General features: G+C 47.1%; 1 protein-coding gene across 2 annotated transcripts in view; it reads left to right on the forward strand.

Annotated features, from left to right (window-relative positions):
• LOC8033331 (zinc finger protein castor homolog 1) overlaps positions 1–23,683 on the forward strand; it is a 344,798-nt gene that overhangs the window by 289,645 nt on the left and 31,470 nt on the right. For both annotated transcript variants that reach the window (XM_029983036.3, XM_029983034.3), the window contains 2 exons: positions 12,095–12,525; positions 16,957–17,128. In XM_029983036.3, the coding sequence (XP_029838896.3) occupies positions 12,095–12,525; positions 16,957–17,128 (603 nt within the window). The remainder of the gene's footprint in view (positions 1–12,094; positions 12,526–16,956; positions 17,129–23,683) is intronic.

Below are 23,683 nucleotides of genomic sequence, written 5' to 3' on the forward strand. Positions count from 1 at the left end.
AGGGGCATTTGCCGCTACCTTCTTAACCTGTAACCGACTATACAAGCTCAGTTCACTAGTTTATTACTTCGCGAAGACACTCGCAAATAAATGCATTACATGATTGGGAAAGGGAAATATTAAGATATAGGGAGTATTCACTGGCGGCCATATCTGTGTGCGCGGCTGCCTAGCGCGTTCTGACGGCGAGCTTCCGCAGTTCTTTTGACACGTGCATTCCGCACCATGAAGATTGCCGGTCCTAGCTGGCTATTAATGTGAGCTCGGTCTGAGCACGCGCTCTAAACATCGCCCTCAAATATGGCGTCCAGTGAATACCCCCTATAGCAGTGAGTTGCCGAATGGCAGCTTATACATGTAATATACATGTAATATAAGAAGAAAACAAAATACACAAGCTTTTTTTTACGTGAAACGTTATTTGGCTCGTCAGAAAAAAAAAGAAAAAAAAAAAGGGGGGGGGGGGGGGACCCCAGTAAAGCGACCGCGAAGCTCGACGCTAATTGGCTGGTGTAAAAATCACGTGATCAACGCTGATTGGCTGATTCTGAAGAGATACCGTAACGTTTCGCGTGTAATATAATTGTCCAGAAATTTCCTACATTCTAAAAAAGTCTGTACATCTACTTTCACGCACAAAACTCGGAGAGCCAATCACCGCAACTTACGGAGACAGCTCAGCGAATGACACTGTCGAAACATATGTTTAGACCAAAAAGCGCAGACTGATTTGTGACATTAAGCAATGCAAAACGTCACGCTTGCATTGCTTAATGTCTCAGCTAAACATATGTTTCCGCATCGTCATTCGCTGAGCTGCCTCCGTAAGTGGCGGTGATTGGCTCTCCGAGTGTTGTGCTCGAAAGCAGACGCATGGGCTTTTTTTTAGAGTGTACGCAATATTTTCCCCCTGATGAGTGCTTTGATTGCTCCTGGTCGCATTCCGGTCGTCGAATCACCCGCGCCTAGTATATGCGAGAGCGGACACAGCGTCGCCAGCGTCGTGACGTTAAACTTATAACCCGTTGCGCCGAAAGGAGGCACCATGAAACGTCTTAACGTTAATAAAGTTGTTGCGTGCACAATCGTTAGTTGAATATCTGAGCATCACAAAAGACCCCCCCCCCCCCCCCCAGAAAAAAAAAAAAAAAAAGCGCGGCGAAAGGGCGAATGTATACATGAAGGTATGAAGAAGGGGTGAGAAGGTAGTTTGTTAGTCGCCCATTGGATACAAGGCGACGAGGAAGTCGGCCAATCAGAAAATCGTGTCATTGGCTCCGAGTAAAGAGAAAGGGGAGGGGGGTAGAGCGGAAAAATAGGGTCATAAAAAGGCGTATTCGGTAAACGCCAAGAGGCGGTGTACGGCGAAAGAAGGATGGCGGCACTGGAAGGGAAGAGTTGTCCTGGAATCCTCGATGCGCGTTGTGTGGCACGACGCGCTCTCGGCGATTGCACGCACGCCGATGCCGCTGTGTCACGGGTCGCGCCTATCCGGCAGGGTCGATCGTGTACGCGCCGGCCCACTGTTGCCAAACAATTGGCGGAGATGACATCGCAGCCCCTTTGCAGCTTCGCGTCTCGCAGCGTCCACAATAAAAACGCTGGAGGAATCGGAAAAAAAAAAAATACTATACCGTAATATTCCGAACCATAGCCGACCCGAAGGAGGGTGGACCTATACTCTCGATGTGTAACCCAGAAAAGCTCGAGAGAAGACGATCCTTCTCTCATGATCAGGTTTCATAGACCCCATGCACCACGGCTTGTCAGGTTATTTGAAAGACATTCAAACATTGAACCAGGTGACAACAAGAGGACAAACAAAGGTTCGCTCCTTCGTTGGTGCGCCTCCTTTCTTGTTAACGCGCTTGTCATGACTTCAAGAAAAGAAAACTTCAGTTGTTTGAGCAAAGCTGAACGAATCGACTATGCGGTTTGCAGAATTTGCGGTCTGTATGCTAAAGAGGGATAGAACGAGAAAGAAAGAGCGAGATGGAGAGGAAAAAAAAAAAAGGGGGGGGGGGGGATAAGCGCGAGAGATAAAAAAAAAAAATACCAGTAACAAAGAAACGATGGAGTCGAACTCGTTTTTCAAACATTCGATGGTCAAATTCAATGTCCAGTTAGCGACGGCTTTTGATTGGTACTCGAGACCAGGGGTCTCCAAGCGTTTTGTGGGGACCTTTTGCACTTCTAGGGGGTCGGAAATCAGAAAAGACAATATAAAAGAGGAAATACTAAATAAATAAGCTTAAAGAAGCACGTAAATACAGAAATATAAACTAGAGCAAAAATAGAAAAGAAGAAAAAAAAAATACATGGTGGGCAATTACATATACGTTATTTTAAGCGCAATATTTTGTTATTATTGACATTACAAAATAATTTTGACCCAGAGAACTCACCAGACAGAAATCGAAGCGCATAGGAACTTTGGTGTGTTCATGAGGGAAGAAGGCGAATGAAAATTGTATATCATATCACTCTATGCACGACATACATACACGAGTATGCAAAGGATTTTTTTTTTTTTTACATGAAGTAGGGAGCTACGAATAGTAATTCTGGTGATGGCAATGTGCAATAAAAAAATCTGCTGAGGAGCTGGCGTTTTGATCTGGATTTTTAGGAATGTGCGAATAGTGTGTTTCTATAGTTCGAAGCGATTTCTAAGCGAATGGTAGATTTGGCCGAAAATGTTGGAATGGAATATCGAATTGTTTCTTCGAGCTTTTCACTGCTGCACATTTTCCAAACGAAAAACCACATGAATTTCTAAAAGCTTGTATCACAGCCTTTAACTTCCATACCTAAGCTAATTTTAGTCCAGCTATATTTATGAACTTTGACCTCAGAAAGTCCAGTGCTTACATGAAAATGACAAGTAAACAATGTATTCCACGTAAAATTAAACCTAGAGATTCACAGCTATACCTAATCGAGCGGATTTTTATATCTTCTTGCTATATGCAGATATTCTTTAATGCAAGTATAATTAAAAAAAAAAATTATGAATGAGGAACGTAGGTTGTCAGGATATCTGTGCCTAACATCTCTTACATACTAATCAGAGTTTAATTTTGAAAATCTTTCTGAACTGTAGAAATCGACATTCACAAAGTTTCAAACCGATGTTGTACGTAGGCCTTTAAAAGTTTCATCTCAAAGGCCGCCGGCCTTTAGGATGAAACTCTTAAAGGCCGACGCACAACCTCGATTTCCTGCACGGAAGATAATCCTCTTAGCGCTTCCCTCTCCTAAGCTGCGAGGGGAGTCATGTTAAAGGCAAAGCAAAGAGTGGAGAGGGTTTAGGAAAGGAGGAGGCGGGCAATAGTGGAAAGCGTGAAGTGTTCGTCGGCCTTCAAAAACGTGACTGCAAAATTTGTACTTATCGAAGTGTTGACCGCGGCGGGTTAGCCCCGTTAAGCGTTCTTCTTACCGAGCACCGGTGCACAGTGGAGAAGCAACTCCCACGAAGCTCGCTTCCGCGAGTGTTGCTTCTCCGCAGTGCACCGGTGCCCGGTAAGAAGCGCACTCAACGGGGCTAACCCTGCGCGGTCAACACTTCGAGAATATCAGAGTTCATCTCGAATCGAATATCGAGTAGAGTACTATTCGAAACTACAATTCGAAAATTCGAATATTCGAACGCCCTTACAGGTTTCTCTCATTCTTTCTGATATCTTTTTTTGCGCTTCTCGTGCCTGTCGCGACGCCGATTTTTTTGACGATCGCTTATTTTTGCGTTGATAGCAGCGTGCCACGGGCCGGGCGTCGCTGAAAAAACTGCGGCCATCCACGCGGGCCGGCCGAAACGCCGCCGCGGGTCGGAATTCGAAGACCCCTGCTTTAGAGTTTTGAATATCTACGCAGATATCGTGCGTATGGGATCACTATTATCTTTCGATTTTCTTTAGAAGTTTCTACTTCCAGTTAGCGCCGTCTTTGGACGTTATCTGTGTATGTCCATCTTCGGCGCCCAGTGTTCTCTTCTTGTATTTGGTGGGGGGCTTATGACGGACCTCCTTTACTAAACGTGTGCATGCTGTGTTGCAGAGATATTTCCGCAATATCGTTCTCTGTCAGGGAGTATAACAAGAGTCTAACTTTCACTCTCATCGCCCCAGATCTGGAAGCAGCACAGAGGAAATATATTTACAGTTACGTTTTAATAGGCCGATCCCACCAGCTGCAGTTTCGTCACGCCGCCGCTGCCGCAATGCATTTAAGAAACTTTAGTCTTTTTGCACGTGCGACAGCGCTGTCTCTGCAGTTTTGCACTTGCAGAGCCCGAGACGGCACGAGCAGTCTCTTTCACTGCCACCTGCCTGCTGTAAACTATACTCTGTTTCCCCTTATGATGTACCGCAGGAAAAGCTACAAGCGCTGTTTCCCCTTATGATGTACCGCAGGAAAGACTACAAGCGCGAGCTCCTTGCTCTGGGGCACATCTCGGCGGCACAAGCTCTCGTGACTTAAGAGCGGCTGCCAACGCTATGAGCTCGCGCTTCTAGCCTTCACTTCGGTACAACATAAGGTGAAACGAAGTATAATGTCGGCATCACGCACACGCCGAACGCTTGGTGAAATGGTCTATTCGGCAGTTCAGTGTCATCGAGTGTGCGCTCCTGCGGCGAAAGGAGACGTCGTGGAGTTTGAGCAGATTGTGCTTTTGTACAGCGATATCGATATCGGCAGCCATCGCTTCTGCTTTGAACTCTTGAAGCGTGTTGGAGCGCAAGTCACCGGAAACGATTTGCCCTGATTTCCTGAATTCGTCTGAATTCAACACACCGCTGAGAAGAATTTACGTTTTATTTTATCTTTTATACCTGTCACTGCAATATTTTAGATCGATGGTTCTAGCCGCTCAACTTAGAGCCTCTCGGGGGGCGAGCCGCATTGCTTGATATGATCGGCTGCAAAATATACCAAGAAGTAGAAAAAAATTTTTTTTTCTGCCATGCGCTGTGCAGTTTATATTACTTTTCCATGTAGTCGTCGCCATCTTGAATCGTGGAATTTCAGGTAGGAGGGAAAACATAGTTTTGCCCACGCTAGACAACAAACTTTGCCTCTTCTATATTTTTATTTACTTGTTCGAGGTTGTAATAGTTTACTTATTCCCCCCCCCCCCCCCCTTTTTTTTTTTGTTACCGGATATGTAAACCATGTAACTAAAGACAAGGGTACACGAGAAAAAAGAAAAACTTCTTTTATGTCACCTAAAGCTTATGGATGAGATCAAGAAATAAACAAGAGCAACTAAGAAAAGTAGGTAATGTTACCCGCGTGGTGGGTTCAAATCGCTTGAGCAAATGACGTTTTAGCGAACAGCGCTCATTTGAACGAATCAACATTTTAGCGAATGACAAAGGCGCACGTTAATCCCCCCTCTCCCCCTTCCTCCTTGCTGCGTTCACGTCGCTTCGCAGCGACAGTCTGCGGCGGCTCATTACAAAAAAAAAAAAAAAAAAATATATTAACTTACCTGCAGCTCAACCGTAAACGCCGCTACGCGGCGGCCGACCATTCGCGAAATTGTTTTTCGAGGATGTTTTTCGATGAAAAGCCATCGTTCGCTAAAAGCTCGTTCGGCCAACTGAGTCCCACCCTGACCATATCTATTGGCGAGGAGCTAGAACCATAGGGGGCGCTTTGTGCAGCTTGTTCTCGCTGGGTGGCGCAACCCGCCGCCCGATTGAAAAGATTAAGCCGTATCCACTCATCCATCCATTTCCATGGAGTTTGATGTTTACCCACCGCGGGGCCTAGAGTCCCTAGACTCGATTCTTAACACACCTTCGTCGCGCAGGACACGTGTCGGGCACGAGTGCTACGTCAGCTGTTGGGAGTCGCGTCCAATCTGTTTCTCTTATTGAACACGAGCGTCCCAGCCGAGTGATGACGCAGAGTCCGGCTAAGTGAGCCGAGTGCGTCAGAAAAACGAACCAATAATTCATGTGGTTATTGTCCTCATGGGTTTAGTTCTCCACTTAGTCGCTGGGGGCGCGTCGGTTGGGAAATCGCCTCAATAAATAATTATTAAGATAAGGTGCCGCCTTCATCGGCGCCTTATCTCCTCACAACCGGACTGACATCTTCAATGAATGAAACTGGATTAAGCAAGCAAGCAACGTAACTCGGATGTGAATGAAGCTATCAGCAAAAGCTAACTTGAACTTCCATGGTCGGTACACCACGCGTCGAGATGGACCACTCAAGGAGTTCGACGCCGACGACAGCGACAGTAGCTCCATCTTTGCGCGCCAAACACAACTTGTCGCGCACAGAAACTTCGGAAAGGATTCCTGTTCTATAAATGCTAACTTTCTTTTTACGATTAAGAAAGATACAAATGACCTGGACACCGATATTACAATTGGGTTTTTTGCCGGAAAGATCTCTGCGTGTCTTCAGATATAGTGTGCTTACTGGTGTCGACTAGCGCGTCCCGTTAGCTATTTCGTTTAATTTGATTTATTTCCACCTTAAAGGCCCAGTTAAGGCATTAAACACGTTAAGGCATTGGATTACACAAGCGCTTCCACGCTCTATCAATAGGAAGCTTCAGCGGATGGATTTTGTTTCATTCTGGTAACGATTGCGTCGTCTTCTCGCCGGAAAATTTCTGATAATGTAAGCCCTCCGCGAAAACTCACGACGCCTGACTTTCGTGACAGGCAAACACGTCGCACCTAAAAACAAAAGAAACAAATAAAAGAAAGACATATTTTTTTCCTGTGTCTATTTTGTTTTCTTATTTTTTATTTTGTCGTGGCCAGACTTTTGCGAAGTCGCAAGGACAGAGTCGAAATCGTTGCGCCTCTACAACTGGTCACGAAACTCTCCATGTGAAACAAATAAGCGTTAAGCGAACAGCCGACGAGTACCTCACACAATATATTTCTTAAAAAAAAAAAAAAAAAAAAAAAGAACACAAACGATTGCAGAAGGTTGCGACACGGAGGGGAAGTTTCACGACGAATAATTTTCTTCCGTCTCGCTCCCGAGTAGCCGTGTGCGTGTGTGTGTGTCTCTCTCGAGGAGGCTTTCTTCATATTCGGCTGTTTGCTTGCTCGGCGGCGCTTCCTTTCTATTTGCTCGCTCGCGAACAGGAGGAGGAGGAGGAGGGTGTGTGAAGAGAGGAAAAGGACGCGGCTCAATAAGGACATTAGCTATAAACAAAAACCAATAATAACGAAACGGACGACGAACCAAGTAAAAACAAATAATGCAATGTGTGTCATAAAAAAAAATAAAATAAAGCGAGGAGAACACGAGGACAGGTGGCTCCTTCAATTCGTTCCGTCCATTCGACAAGCTCGAGTCCTCTTCTCTGTGTAAGCGTTTTACGTGTTTTCTTTTAAATGTTCCTCGCGGTTTTTTGGCTGTGTCCAAGAAGCAAGGAGTCGTGACCAACTGTGGCAGCTCTCACCGTATTTTCGCTGCATCGCGGTGCATTCTTTTTCTCGTTTTGGTTTTCTTTTTGTAAATGAAGGCAGTCAATATATTTGAATGTACCCGTCAAAAGGTTGATGACGGCGACGAGTGGTTTTCAAAAAGGGGAGCTGAAGGATAAACGGGCAGGAGGTTTAGAAACCTGATTTGTGGTGGTAGGTAAAGGGTTTTGAGTGCGCATCTTTACGGCATCTATATTGAAAGTATCCCAAGGGCACACGCGTTTGGGCGTGGGTATTTATCGATGCTTGCATCCTTGGAAAGGAAAGAACTATCTATGTGGTTCGACTTATCCCAACGATTTCCACCTGATGACGCTCTGCATGTTCGCGGTCGCTGCAAACAAATACCCCGTTATTTATGTATGTATGGGCAACGTTTTCGGGGACGAACTAGGTAAATACGTGCATTTTTGACCCGCTATTGTAAACGACTTACACTATAAACGATTTGATTTTGTTTTGTTTTTGGATAAAGGGGGGGGGGGGGGGGGGGCGGAGGTGCCTGTATTAACGAAACGTGACCGAAATATACATCGCTGCCTCTAGAGCCCAAACAAATCGAATCGTGCGCAAATCGGGAACAACCCATGCCGCACAAAACACGCCTCCTCAGCCCCCCCCCCCCCCCCCCCCCCCCCCCCCCCCCCCTCCCCTTATTCAGGCATGCATGGAGCAGGGGAAGATACATTTCGAAGTCGTTCTCGATCCGATGCATGCGAACACGACGCGGTATACCTTCTTCCACTGACTGCCTCCCCGACTGCTTTTGCCTCGTGAGTCTTTTCGATTCTCGCGCCCGTGAAGTCAGCCTAGATTCACCGATTCCCCGCCCCAGTCCGGCAAGTTAACAAGTGGATTCCAAAGCTAATTCGGTTTCCTTTTGCTTCGACACGGCACGGTGTTCTTCAGCTTCACGCGCCGAAGCCTGTGTACCTTTTTTTTTTTTTCTTTTTCTCTTTGTGTTTGTGTATGCGTGTTTTTCCAGTTCCTCTAATTCTCCAACGATGCCAGCGCCGCCGCCGACTGGAGCGCCTTTTTCGCCATCCATCATATTTCTTGTCACTTCTTCGCAGGGGCTCGGCCACTTCGCAACTTGGAAATGTAATTTGCTCGGCCGCCAGCTTTGGCTTTCTCTCATTTAATTCCCGGTTTTTTTGGGGGGGCTTTGTTTTTAGTCTGTTTCTTTCTTTCTCGCGTTGTTTGACTTCGCGTGCGTTTCTCGATTTAATTCGAGTCTTGGATCCTGATACTAATCGTGAGAATGAGCATTGTTGAATTGATAACGTTCGTACAAATTGGAATGTATCCACACGTGCGTGCATGAGGAAGAGAAACAAAAAAAATATGGGGCGCGCCAACTCGTTTTAGATGAGTTTTATTGTCTTAGTTTTCTTGGTATTTCCATTGAGCATACATTTTTGTTGTATATACCTTTTTTTCATTTTTTTTTCAACGCGACTTTGAGCAAAGAAATTGGGCAAGCCTATAGATTCTTGTCTGTGCCTTGGCCATCGTTTTTGTTCGCACCTGCGCAGTTTGCAAAACATATTTGCGCTGGTTTTGACTTGGCCGAGACGTGACTAACGAGGCAACAAAATAAATAATCGGGTTTATGAAAAAAAAATCGCAGCATGATAGGATTAATTGAGACCATAGTATATATTTGCTCTAAAAAAACAAGAGACAAAAGAGGGACTGACTTAACCAGATATTGTCGCAGAGGCTCATGTAAATATGGTTGAGGCGACTATTGAAAGCGCAAAACGAGATAGAAACAAAAACACGCGCCGAGTATTCACGACTCCAGCAAAAACGGACGGCACCTAGCGGGAAAACATTGAACTGGCCGGAGAAGGTCCTTTCGCGATTTCGCTCATCTCTTCTGGCTTCCGCGATTACATGTTGTCGGTGGTTTGCGCGACAGAACAGTTGTCCCCGTGACTCTGTCGTAGCTGTATAGTATCAGCTTAATACCCCACGTGATCACAACGCTCCGGAAACGGACGGTGTTTGTGTCCGAGAATTCTCACAGAAATGGTACACGTCAGTAGGTGGGTTGTTTCGTAGAGCCGTTGATCGAGCGTTTTACGCGGTTAGACAAGGCGCTGCTGGGTCTCCTCTCCGTCCTTCGCCTGCTTCGTGCACGCTGTATACAATGCGACGACGGTTGTCAGCCTCGTCGTAGACTGGACTTCGTACAGGTAACTCGCTTTGGCCGCTTGCCCGTTCCGTCCCACGTCTTTGTGTGATGCAAATTGACGTTGATTTCATCAGTTTGACTTCGACGCTAATGACATAATAACGATGATTACAAGGGCGGATCACGAGGCATGCGGCCATAAAGAAACAGAGGCGTCGCGAATAACGAGAGCTTTACGTTGTGACAGCGATTGTTTCTAGTCTCAAATGCTTCGTCTGCACGCCGATGTGCCGCCTAACTAATATGCAATATCAAGAATGAACGGTGTCGGTGCGGCCTTTTTAACCGATTTTGTCTAGCGGTGCGTTGGATACCAAATGTTTTGTTTTCTTTTTAATCAATACAGACCCGTTCGATTTCAGTAGTTCATTTTGCGGTTCGTTTTCTTTCGACGCCCATATGCTGATTGAACTGATTGCCGCGTATTGTCTAAAAAATTTTCCTGTTCCTTCAATCGCAACCGCAGCGCGCAGTCACTTGTTACACATTCTCATCTTTTTTTTATTAGCGCGGCTTGCGCGAACGGCGCCAGTCGCACGTTAGACGCGCGGCTCGCGCGTATATTATTTTGTTGTCGGCTGCGCTTTGTTTGGAGTTTTATTCCGCGGCTCCAGCAAAACGGGCGCGGCACATGTGTAGATGGAAAACACTGAACTTAAAGAGGCGAGGCAACGAATTTTTTTGTTTTGCGCAAATACCGCCTAGAACGAATCTCTGGCGTTAATGACCTGTGAAATACCCGTTCGGTTTTCATCACACGCAATCGAAGTCGCAGAAACAAATTAAGAAAAACGAGCACCGTTCACCCCCTCAACTCGCAGCCGGAACAAGCGGCCACGTGATCTGAAGCCGATTATATGCCGCCAATGTTGATCATAGCCACGCGCTGGGGTTGGCAAGGCACAGGACACGCGCCGAATTCCAGACATTGTTACGGTTCGGCTGTTGTCGTCAATGCAACGATTGGACACAGGACACTACCCGAATGCTTCTTGAGCTATCGATTATCACGAGCCCAAGTCGAGTGTCCACGCTATGCTCGGGTCTAATCTATGAGCCGCATTCTAATATCGCCACTGGGCGGTACTGCTACCGCCCAGCTACGTCATTAGGTCTTGCGAAGAAGAGATTCAATGAAAACACTCGGTTTTGCCCTCGAAATTACAGCGCAACAAAGAAGTGTCTTGGTCAATGGCGTTGCGTGCGAGTATCCTTGAGTCCCACTAGTGCCAGTAAGCTCGTGTAAAGTGAAAAAAACATTCCAATTGAATATCGTTGCACAACCCCTTTAAGGGCTTTCACGATTCCTGATCGTTCCCCCTGAGGCTTACGTGATTTACATGCTGTCGGCTGTTAGCGCGATGGAACGCTTGTTCCGGTGACTCTGTCGCTGCGGTCGTTATCAGTGTGTTGTTCAGGTCGCTCTGAACGCTGATCTATACGTTATACCGCGTGAGCCAGACATTGTGTGTGTGTTAACGTTCATAGGCACCGCAGCCCTGCCGTCGCTTCGCCAGGAGGTCTAAAAAATCGCTGACGCCAAGAGATCGGCGCAGGTTTTGAAACGTATAAAGAATGAAAATTGGGACAGGCAAACCATTTTGAGTCTAAGGCTTGCATGCTGAAACACGAGATTTGTGGGTTCTGACGGCACATGGCAAGGCGCGACCGGTCTAAGACTGCCATATTTGCCCGATGGTGGCGACCCCTACAGGTAGTTGGGGTCGCGTGTGACATTAGCTGGGGTAGCTGGGTAGCTGGGGTGCGTGTGACATTATTTTTCTCTGCTTGTAATAACCCCTATTTTTTCTTGACGACAAAAATAAATTCGGCGGTGCGAAATAAATGTAGCCGAAGGATCGCTCTCTCCAGCATAGCCACCAAAGTGGCAGGAGATGGGACGTCAACGCAAGCCCATAAACAAAGTTCGGCAAACTTACCCGGCACCAGCTACATTCGAACGACTGTAACATATAAGCGTCCATGAAGTGTTTCTGAAAGAAAATGTCTTTGTATCTGAAACCGTCGTTGACACCATCAATGACTACGGGATATGGACGAACTTCGAAGACATAAAGAAATCAATGCAGCTCACCGCAGAGCATTTCCAGTGTCAGTTGGCGTAATGTTCCATCGTACACGACATAATAACAGTCTGGGCTCGGTTTTTAGGTTAGGTTTACGCCAGTAAGCTATCCAGTCGCTGCGCTATGTTGTTCTTTAACACACCGAACCACAAGCCAGCCTTGCGTATGCCGTTCGGAAACAGTTCATTCAAGATAAGCAGCTTCTTTCTTTCCCCTCTTCCTTACGAGTACGGTTGTTTCATCCGTCATCAGGAATAATAATAGTTACGCATGGTTTTTTTTAAAGCTTACATTTTCAAACAATGACTATGTCTCACTCTCTCCTCACCCTTCTTCGCTTGCAGGCAAAATCCTGGAGAGCATGTCATCCGGAGCTCTGATGGGCAGCCAGGCGCTGCTCCAGAACTTCGCCAAGGAACTGTCGTCGGCGCAGCAGGCGGCGGGGCTCTCGGGCGGCGGTCCCCCCGTGCTCACATCCTGCCTGATCGGGGCCCAGGGCTCCGGAGGGCCGGCCCACGGTCAACCTCCGCCCCTTAGCCCGGCATCCAGTTGCGGAAGTTCGACGGCGGACCTGGCGTCCTCCAGGAGTCTTCCGCCGAGGCTATCTCCGGCGCCCTGCGGTCCCGGAGGTCACGGGGGGCACGTCCACTCCGATGTGGAGAGCTCTAGGGTCCCCACAGTGCCCGGAAGGACGACCTCCTCGTCGTCGTCCGTTGGACTCGACGGGATTGTGCCTTTCCACGGAGCGCATCAGCTGATGGGCAACCACCCTCAGGTGAATCCAGAAACCAGACGCGAAGGTGGTCGAGGCGGGTCCTCGTTCGACCAACTGAGTGCCACCCATGAAACATAGCGTGTCGATGAAACCAACTGTCGATGAAACGTCGTTCGATGCACTGATTGCCACCGACTTCGTAATGCCTAGCACTTGGTGAAAAGCTGCCTGAACTGTACTCGCGGCAGAACTAACTCACCCGAGAGAAGGGATCTCATAAATCTCCGTTTTAGATGACGGTGGCTTCTTACTGCATAAAAAATTTCATCGGATAATTTATTTGGCCTTGGACACCACAATTAAGTTCTATGTTAAATCATTCACTGCCAAAGAGAAGCAACGTCAGAAAACGATGCCATTTGGTGAATCATAATATTTTCAGACATTGGGCCTGACGTTTGAGCGCATGCAGTCTCGTCATGATGAATGCTTTAGCTCACCTTGTAAAGTTCTTGTTATTATGCACCTTGACCCAAAAGTAGCTAGGAGCAGGAGAGTTAGTTATCAAGTTTTCGTGTTGAAAGATGATCCGATCATGTATTCCAAAAATGAAGTGATTAGAAAAACCACATTTGTTTGGCTCTAAAAACCAAGGGCCAGAAATATACGTTTCATAACCTTGACTCATCATTCCTTTGCACACCATTCACCTTTAGTTCAGGCCTGATTTTGGCGTAGAGCTCTCCTAAAACATGCCACCACAAAAAAAAAAAAAAAAAAAAAAAAATCTAGAAAACAAACACGTAAAATGGTATGCAGAGAAACTGCTCGTGTACCCTTCCCGTGAATTTTCTCGACTGTGCTTCACGCATTCGTCAAGGTTCAAGTGGCTCGTAGCGTAAACAGACGCGTCTGCCTAAAAACAGAACGAAACAAAACGAAATATCGTGGAAAAAATGAAAATAAAAAGAAACATGACGGATTGGAAGATACAGGCAGCCCGGTCGAATACGTGTTTTCTGGCTCCGTCTTTTGTTCGGCCTGTGCAAGCTGCGTGTGTTCTGCGAAATGAAATATAAAAAAAGAAGAAGGATGTGCACGCTTGTACGGAATATACGAAGAGGGCAGCGGAGAAGAACCGAACACTCTTCGCGAATTCCAGTCAAAACAAAAGGCGCCCCTCTGTCGTGTTTACACACGCGCGAGGTTAGAAAGATTATTAAACACAGGTGCCCGCCTTCCAGACGTCGACCATGCTTGCCTCTGCGTGCCTCTTGTTTCGAGTACACTGAATACTCTTTTTCTCATTCTCTTTAAAAAATCTGTCTTCGTTTATATATAATATATATATATATAAGGGATAGCATTTGGAGGAGCCTAATACCCGTATGCTTAAAATGTTTCTATTATCCAATTGCGCAAGACCGTGTCTGTCTGCTGGCATCGATTCCCCAAAGTTTCGGACCACCCCATGTTTCGTATAAACCGGCATTCTTGATCATTATGCGGATTTTAGGACTGGAGTTTGAAGTGTTTTCGTTCCCCTCCGGTCCATTGGTTTTTTGTATGAATGTTTCTTGCTTTACCTTATTCGGGTTTATTTGTGAAGCCGTAATTGCGTTTCTGACGCGCCTCCTTTTTTGTTTCGTTTTGGGGTGGTTGTACAAACTCGTTTGAAGTTTTCGCCACCTACGTAAGTACGTCCTCTTGTTCGGAGAATTCCTCCCGCGTGCTAATAGTGCCGAAGCTAGGCAAACTTTGTGCCAAGTCAACGCGCACACCTGCCCCGCTACTCGAAGAAATAAACGGTCGTGTTCACTCTGCCGTATCGTCTTGTACAAATGTTCAACCTTCCCCCTTTTTTTCTTTTTACTTTTACCCGTAAGTACACCGTCGCCGCGTTCTACGGGGCTCTAGCAAATCAAAGTCGAGAAACAACTCTACTTTAATAAAGCGCACCGAGTTTTCGTTCACGGTGATGGGCAAATTCTATCTATATGCGCGGGGTATACGAGGGGCGGAAAGTCGACAATGTACATCACATATAGCGAAATATTTTGTTTAGCGAATGACGCATTAGCGAATTTTTTTTTCTACAATACGGATGCATTTAGGACAGTGTAAAAGCTGGTTCACACATTTGCATTTGAGTTTGACCAAGTGCCTCGCAGCAACCTCTTGTCACCGCATACGACGAGAGACCACACTGTCGCACTGGCGCCATCTATCGAATAGCCCTGGAACCCTCTCAAATTCCCAGAGCTATAGGTTTTGCAGTAGTTGCAAGATCAAATCTACGCGCTATATAGGAGAAATGGTCGCTTATAGCATCGTCAGAATTATGTCGAGTCTAAGGTTAAATAATGACGCGTAAAAATTCTGGATATGTGCGGATATCGCCGGGTTTTCTGGCGATATCTGTACATATAGCCCGACAGATGGCGCCATACGTTCTCTCGTCGTAGGCGGTGATGTGCGGTGGGGACGCATTCGGTCGGCACTCAAACACAAATGTGCGAACCAGCCTTAAGTAGTAGTGTCAAGTTTCATCTCCGACATGGGCGCACGTGGAGCCTATCACAATGGCTGTAATCTGGATGATCAATGTAGAACAGCGGTAGGAGGTTCGGTCTGTGACTCTCGTAAGCAATATTAATTTCATTGAATACGAGAGATATTGAAGCCTTAACTCACATATTTGATGTCAGGAAGGTGTAAGCGAACTTTCATGCTGCGAGGTGGGATCATCCCCGAACTCCACCCCGTTTCGCCATAGCGAGGCAAACGGCCAAGGCTGCGCTCCCCGTGAGCCAATCAGCGCGTCGGAGCAAAGCACGTGACGACGTATCGTTGGAGCGCACTCTTCCTGCGGAGAGCTGTCGCGCGTGTCGCGCTCGCTCGCCCCGATTGGCTCCAAAGATCTCCAACGTGCGGATGAATAAAAAAAAAAAAAGAAATGTTTATCGTGAGAGAATAGAATGACCGTCTCGCTACCATAGCATCGAGTCGCCATTTGCCAAATTACGGTGAGACGAAGTATAGACCTTTGCAAAGATCGCCTTCTGCGGGCTGCCATCTTTGTCTGCTGGATTGTGGAACGCATTCTGAGCATGCGCTGTAGCACCGTTGTGATGTGTATCAGACTCTGCGCATGCGTCCACAGCTCAGTGACTCAGCATTTTTCGCCCGGGTGATAAGCGATGCGAAGGTCTCTAGGATGCGCCATGTTCATACTTTGGGACCACCATCGTTGAAAGTTGCGAATAGTCATGGAGGTAGGAAGGTCCTAGAGGGGACACGATGCCACCAAAGGTGTGGAGCCAGAAGTGTAGAAAGACACGTCCCCAGCGATGACCAAAACCAATGCTGTTTTGGTCGCCTTCGGGTGCCCGCCGCCATGCTAATAGTGCCACGTTTACACACTAAAAAATCCTGAGGGGTCTCCTTTCATGGAAAGCACACGGGAGGGCCAATTGCTGCCATCTGTTGGAGGAACTCTCGGCGAAGGACGAGCTGAAAATATCTTTATAGAATAACTTCGTTTCCCTTTAAAGGGCACTGAAAATCGAAAAATAATTGTTTTTTATGCACTCTGGTTGGGAAGCGCGTGTCAAGAAAAAGTTATAAGTGACAAAAATGTTTTTTTTTAGCTCGTTCTTGATGGTGCGAGACCCGATTTAGTCGGTAGTCACCTCCTTTCCACTTGTTTTGTCTCCCGGCATTTCGGGCGCGTAGAGGAGAGGTGGATTGGCTTGGCCATCACGTTGAGGTGGAGCGAGTGTGGCCATCTTGTTAAGGTGCAAAGAATGTATGACCATTCCGTGACATCATGGAGCATTTCAAATAATTCTCGCGCCGTCAATATTATTATAATTTTTTTTTTGCGTAAGATTTATTTGTCGACAAGTGTCGTATTGTTGTTTAAAAACAAAAACATAAAAACAGTGTCGTATATTGTTTAAAAACATTTTTTTTTCTTTTCAGTTGCCCCTACGTCCAACGCAGCCAACGCTATTCAAGCTATTGGGACGAAACAGACAGCGTCAAAAGTGCACCATCATGTTGTTCGTCATGTTTCTTTGTTTGTTCTATCATCGCTACAACCAATCAAAAACAGAAATGGCCCAGTGACTTGATGTCTTGACGCCGCTTGATTGGTCCCATTTGCTTGTAGCGTCGGCTGCATTTGGAGTTAACCTGAAACGATATATAGCTTGGACTTAAGAAAGCAGTCTGCTCTATGGCACCGAGCATTGCGTTTCGCAATGATCGGTACCCCAGCCACAGACAGTGTTTTTTAAACATATTTTTTGTTTCGTCATTTCGTTAGTGCAGCGATTAGCTGTCCCAGTTGCTTTGCGTAAAAGCAGACACGCACGCTTTCTTATAGATTGAAGCGTGTCAAATCAAGCGGTCGCGCGTTGCCCCCATGTATATTGAGACGTTCAGTTTCCTCATACCTTTCGTCCCGGATTCATGGGCGGTTCGCAGGTGATGCTTCCTCAGGACATGGCCACGACGATCCTGACACTGGCCACCCTGGGGGGCAAGATGACGCCCGAGGCCGTCAACAGCAGTCTGGCAAGCAGCCTGCTGGGCAGCAGCCCCGCCGTCACGTCGGCCGGCAGCTCGCTCAACTCCGTGTCCACGCTCAGCCATGCTAGTGAGTCTTGACCGGCTGTGCGCGCCTGGTCGCGAAGCATCTCTCGCCTTGACACTTTAACTGACCGCACTCACGCGTCACGGCCAGATTCGTGCGAGTTACAGAACAACGGGTTACCAGTAACGCCACTGCTCGTTGCTTGCGTTATTATATGCGTAATATTTGTAGGGCTAGCTCTTAGAACCCTTGTGTCTTCGCCTGAGATGGAGCCTCGATGGCGTCATGGTGTGACGTGACAACCGTCATCAAGGTGATGGTCGGCTCCTGACACTGTGACATTATGCTGTATAGTGACACCGACGACGCGGGGTCGCCACGTAGGGGGATTTGAGTCCCCTTCGCGTGGTAACGTGGCTTCACGTCACATGGCGCCATGACGTCAGGTCACACCACACCGTCACAGAGTACCTATACAAATGATATGCTTTTAGAGCGCCTTCGAGATATGCTAGAGGCAGGCAGTTTCTGGTGTAACGACGTGACGAGTTCGCTCCTTTGTGCGATGGAGCAACGTATTCTGGTGATATATTCTACCTTTACAATGCACATTTGTTTACATTCCTGGGAGAATAGGTACGTTTTCCCCTATATTATGCAGTTAGTGCAAAGCCCGGTTCCAAGCTTTGCACTAATCGGACATTCGCAGTGCCCCCGCATTCTGAAGGTGTTCAGTGATCTTTTGAAGATGCCGAGAGTCTAGCAACCAGGGCTTGGCCACCGGGGAAATTGTATGTTCGCTATGCCATTTTGTGTTTCGGACGCACAAGTAACGGCGACTGTCTCTCAGTAGGATTACACGCCAGTTTGGCTAATTGTAAAGTATATACTTGTCCTAGCGGGCCCAAAGCCGTGGACACCGGCCAATCTCTCTCAGTACAAACGGCTTCGAACAATCGTAACCAGGATGTGTACTCGTAACCGAGGGCGCCTTACTACGAACTCGCTAAAAAAACACAGTCTGCGTTGCGACATTAAGCAATGCAAAACGTCAAGCTTGCATTGCTTAATGTCACAACTCAGACTGCGTTTTTTGGTCTAAACATATCTTTCGGCATCGTCATTCGCTGAGCTGCCTCCGTAAGTTTCAATGATTGGCTCTCTTAGTGTTGTGCAGGAAAGTAGACGGCGGGCTTTTTTTAGAGTGGTATACTCTCAAGTATTTCTTTTTCTTTAGATACGGTTATCACATCCGGATTCGTAAAGCCTTATGGTGTAATCAGCCCACAATTGGGTCACGTACTGCATGATCAATTGATAATTGACCTTTAAAAACAATTAATTTAAGGTGTCTTCGGCGCTTGGTTGTTACCTGCACTTGAGGCAGTTCGACTTGGCCTTGGTGATTGCTCAGCTCTTTCGTGGTACACACGTGTCATCTCAAGGAGTACACGTCCGTGTAATGTAGAGCGTTGTTGACAGTTACACGAAATATAATATTTGTTCTTGAGGTGAAGCCCGAAGACACTCGCCACAAGGAAGTAGCACATAATGGTTCACGTAATGGCCCCCAACTTTTCCCGTGAACTAAAGATACCTTTGAACGAGCGTTTTATGAAGCGAAGTCAGCGGAGCGAATGCCTCCGAAAGCGAGTTTTCAATTTTCTGTGGTGGCCTATACCGCATACGCGACGTGGAGCTTCAAACTACGTAGCTCACGCTCAGAGCTTCTATATTCGTTCGGTATAAACGGTGCACTTAGATGGAACAGCGCACGTCGGATTTCTGGCTCCTCCCAGGCACAATTTTCAGGACCGGCTCGCTCGAAATAACACGAGCAAATATCTCATCTCAACGTTGATGTTGCGTGTTGGTTTAGGCAGTGCGGGAAGTTAGCGAGCCCTACTTGTGTTTCCGCTGTAGACGAGAAATTTAGCGAGTCTAGATTGACGTTTTGCATGAGTCTGTCTCGAGATAAGAACGTCTTTTTTATTTTTGTTTTTTTATGGGAAAAAAGAAAAGGCTTGTTTTCAATTGCACTGATATGACGTCCTGACTTGTCCCAGCCCATTGTTATCACGAAGTTGAAAAAATAAATTGGCGAAGTGAAAATCATTACATGATCCGCGCCGATGACACCAAGGCCTAAACGGAAAGTACACCTCCATGTTTTTTTTTCGTGTGCTTTATTCATAGTCATTTTAGTCTTCATGTCACGCACCAACTAGGGCTGCTCCAGTTCTCTCAGAAATAGCCCCCGTGACGTAGGAATAAGAAAAAAAAAAGGGGTTTGCTGCCTCCAAAATCGTTACCTAGGGAAATGTGGTTCGTGAATTTGAGCTCCGCGGTGCAAGGCCCACAACGCGAAGATATTTGTGTCTTTAAACCCACCACCTGCTCGTTAATAAGCCGAGTCGTCCTCGACCAGATGACCGATTGCGTGCACTTTACGCCGGGAATAGACCTTTCCAAGCCAATTATTTGCCTACCACGCGGACCACTATACTTCTTACACCTGCCTCGAGCGACGACGCCGATCGTTCACGCACCGCGACGCCCAAACACGCAACACAAAAATGACACGGACCGGGAAACAAATTCGATTTCAAAGAGCGCGTCTCTTTCTCGCAGCCGCTGCAAACTTGACTCCCCGCCGATGTCGGCGGCTCGCTGCCCACGTTGTCTAAAATATATTTGAAGAGAGAAGAAGGAAAGAAACGGAGAATCCGAAATTGGGATGGACGCTCTCGCGATCGTTAAGGACAGAATTTGTAACTGCCTCTCTTTTCTTTTTTTTCTTTTTCACCGTTCGCTGACATCAGACAGTCGAGGTGCCGACGCCATCGATTAATTCTTTTTTCTTGCCGCGTGGGCAGTGACAGAAACGAATGGCCAATTCGTTTCAAGACAAGCCGCGCAGAAACGTCAACGAAACAAATAATAATAAAAAAAAAGCCTTAGAAAGCGAGGCTACCACTGTGAATTAATTTCCAGCAGCAGTTGCAACTGCGTGCGCACGACGCCGGAAAACCAGTCGTCGTCGCTGTTGGGTAGCGACGCGAATGTGTCACGTGACCACGCTCCCTGCGCGTTGCAGCGCTCTTCCCGAGGGGTCACGTGACACTCCCGTGCCACTGGATTGGAATGGCTTCGACTGGCTCGTGCCGTCCTTTGCGGTCCGCCGTCGTAAGCTGGTCGTCAGAAGGCGGCTTCAGCTCTTCGGGGAGTCGGGTGATCCACGGCGGCATTTTGAGCTTTGTCTTCATCGGATTAATAAAAAAAAAAAAAAAAAATGACGCTTATAGAAAGGTAGACCGGTGAGCGAGCGGTGTTATTGCAACGAAAATATAGGTCTAAAAACTAACTTTAAAAAATATTTGACTTTTGTACTTTGGTAAACCGGAGAACGGTTGGGTTTGAGTTTCGAAGCCGGCTTGCGGGGCGGCAGCTTGTGCGCTCTTTCTTCTTGGTTCGAAATACTCCGGGCTGGAAGAGATTTGATGGTTATGTGCGCCGTGCACGTGCGAGGCAGACTGCAGTGTAGTCTTTCTTCCGGCCACGGGTATGCAAAGACAAACAAAAGTTGCGCAGCAAGAAGAAAAAAAAAAAATCGGAGAGTCGCGATTCAAAATACCGCCGGGGCAGAACTTTACACCGCTGCAGCCCTGCTTAGATTCGTGGAGGTTTTTTGCTCTATTTTGTTTCGCGATCGCATACCTTGGCGTTTGCGTGTTCGCGAAGGATGAATGCGCCGTCGCGACGTGGAGTATGGATTTCATCGGTTGACTCGTGTTCGACCTCCATGCGGTTGCGGTCGACGGTACAAGTCGACTTAGGACTGGAGAGAGAGAGAGAGAGGGGGGGGGGGGGGAAAGGGAGAGGGAGAGAGAAAGAGATGTGGGTATTTCAGAGTACAAAGTTGTTTTTGGTCTTGAAGACATTCACTCGTTAGTTTAGACGGGCAAACATAGCACATGTCCAACGCACCCTCACATGTTCTGGTAGCTGCCCAATGAAAGGGCTCTTAGCCGATGCCATTTTTAGCTTTAGTGCGTATGCCCACCGGTGTGCTCACATTTCGAAGCGATTACAACGAACATGCGCACCTAGGGGTTGGGAAATTGCAGCGATGGAATCGGCCAACTCCAGGAGTGTCGGGTGAACCGATCGCTGCACTGAGCAGTGGAAGTGTGTGTACCCATTTAACCGAATCGTTTCTGCGAATGTTGCTTGGACGTATATCTCAAATATACACTACGCGAGTGAAACTAAAGATAAAACCGCGAGCACGTTGCTTCGAGCAACAGATGGACGAAAACGAACACACGGGCTTCAAGGGCACAATTAAGTTGCGGGACCCGCTCTTTCTTGAAGCTGTGGCTTGGTCATTGCTTCGATTGAAATTGAATGTAATGTTCGTCCTCGCGAGAGAATGCACATCTGCATACACTCTAAGAAAAGCCCGTGCGCCTAGTTTCCCGCACAACACACGGAGAGCCAATCACCGCAACTTACGGAGGCAGCTCAGCGAATTACAATGCCGAAACGTATGTTTAGACCAAAAAACGCAGTATGGGGTGTGACATCGAGCAACGCAAGCGTGACGATTTGCATTGCTTAATGTCACAACTCAGACTGCGTTTGTTTGGTCTAAACGTACGTTTCGGGCATCGTCATTCGCTGAGCTGCCTCCGTAAGTTGCGGTGATTGAATCTCGGAGTGTTGGGTGCGGGAAAGTAAACGTACGGACTTTTTTTTAGAGTCTATTTCGCAGAGACTGGGGGGTATTTGGAAACGAAAGAGAACTCGTGAAACATGTAATCTGCGCGAAAATTTAACTTCGGAAAGCCAATCCGTCCAAGATTGCTTCAAGGAACTCTGTTCACCAAGCATTGCACGAAACGGCAGTTATGGAAAGGCAAGAGAAGCTCTTCACCCACAAAGCTCTCCCCTCTTTCCACTTCAGCAGAGTGAACTCTCGAGAGGAGGCGAGTCCTTCCTCGCCACCTCTCCAGCGTTCCCTCTTTCTTTCGGGCAATACGGCTTCGAAGCCAGATTTACATAAACTGATTTAGTTCGTTGGATCTTTGCTTATTCCAGCAAACCTCGATTGAGAAAACACTGTCCGGCGAACAAGCATCCACAGTACGTTATAGGAAGACGTACAATGATAGAATTGTACGCACCACTGCTGTCGGTGGGACGTAATCGTTGAAAGCAAACTGTCCAATGAAGCAGACGCGTTCATGAAACGGACGGCAAAAACACGTATCTATGAAACGACACAGACCCGGAGCTTCGCATGGGAAGAGAAAACAGAAGGAGTTTAAGTGGTCTCGGCATGGTGAGTCGTTTCCTTCTATACTGCAACCCAATCCGGCAGGCAAGCAGGGCAGAGATCTGCGTCCAGTCACAGACGTACGCAGATGCGGACGCGTTTTAACACGGTTGGCTGGCCACAGAGGCTCGGTTGCACCAGACGACAACGAAAAGGATTCAGAAGTTTATGTTCCTGATTCCCTCGATTTCTTTTTTATTTCTTGCTTTCTTTGGCACTTGATATATACAAAGAAGACCACTGTCTTCAGGGCGTACGGTGACTCTTTACAGAAACGAAGGCTAAATGGAAAGCGAGCTTGAGCAAGTTTGATATGAAGAAAAAATACCAGAGGAAGGGAGTGAATGCGGATGATATTAACATCGCCATATACTTTGCACTTTGTGGCTTCGGTCTTTCTCGGTCTTTTCTATTTTCTGCGTTCGCTATAGCGCCGGTTGCGTTGGTTCGGCGTCTCGGACTAAGCAAACACTGTCTGCCGCTTTTAGTTTCTTAGGGTAAAAACGAGACAACTGTTTCGATTTAGTCAATTTTTGATTACTAAGATTAGGTAAATCAAAACAAATTGCAACCTGATACAAGTTTAGTCTTTTTTCCTTTATCATCATTCACGGCACGGCACGAGCTTCATGCTCAACCGAGGTGTGCACTAATAGCAAGCTTATAATATTCTTAAAAAGTTATTTTTGTAATTAGTTAAAGGTAATCTCACTTGAGTTCCACAATAAAAAGAAAACAAACCACCACATACGAGCTTCACGAGACTTGCGGGCGGTTGAGCAATCATCACGACAGCCTTCGCCGACTGACGCAGTGCTCAATGTAATAATAGTGCCTCGCATAAATTGATGAAAGAAAATGGAAATAAGCCTATTAAAATGCCGTTTCAGTGTCTTTCTGATGTTATGTGAACACTCGACACAAGCGACTGCTCAGAAGCGCTGCTGTCCTCCTTAATTTCCACGGTTCCGGTCTGTTCGCGTGACGAAGTGTAAACTTTTTTTTTTTCTCGCAGGATAGAAAGAGAACGACGTCTCAGTTGAACCGGTTTGAGGCAACCTGAAAGGTCTGGCGGGTTAACGGTGGTGGTCCCCCATTCGCGAGAAGTCCCCTCCCCCTGCTACCTAAACGCGGAAGACGCGGTCATTTTCGTCCACGGCATCCCCTTATACGACGACACTTACAAGACGCCCCAAAGCGCAGACTGATCTTCTCTGTCAGGGCAGGTCAGCGACTCGGAGAAGATGCTTGCCTAACTACACGCACCTCTTGTGTGACTG

The sequence above is a fragment of the Ixodes scapularis genome, unplaced genomic scaffold (assembly GCF_016920785.2).
Source record: "Ixodes scapularis isolate PalLabHiFi unplaced genomic scaffold, ASM1692078v2 PGA_scaffold1__304_contigs__length_218370807, whole genome shotgun sequence".
NCBI lineage: Eukaryota > Metazoa > Arthropoda > Arachnida > Ixodida > Ixodidae > Ixodes > Ixodes scapularis.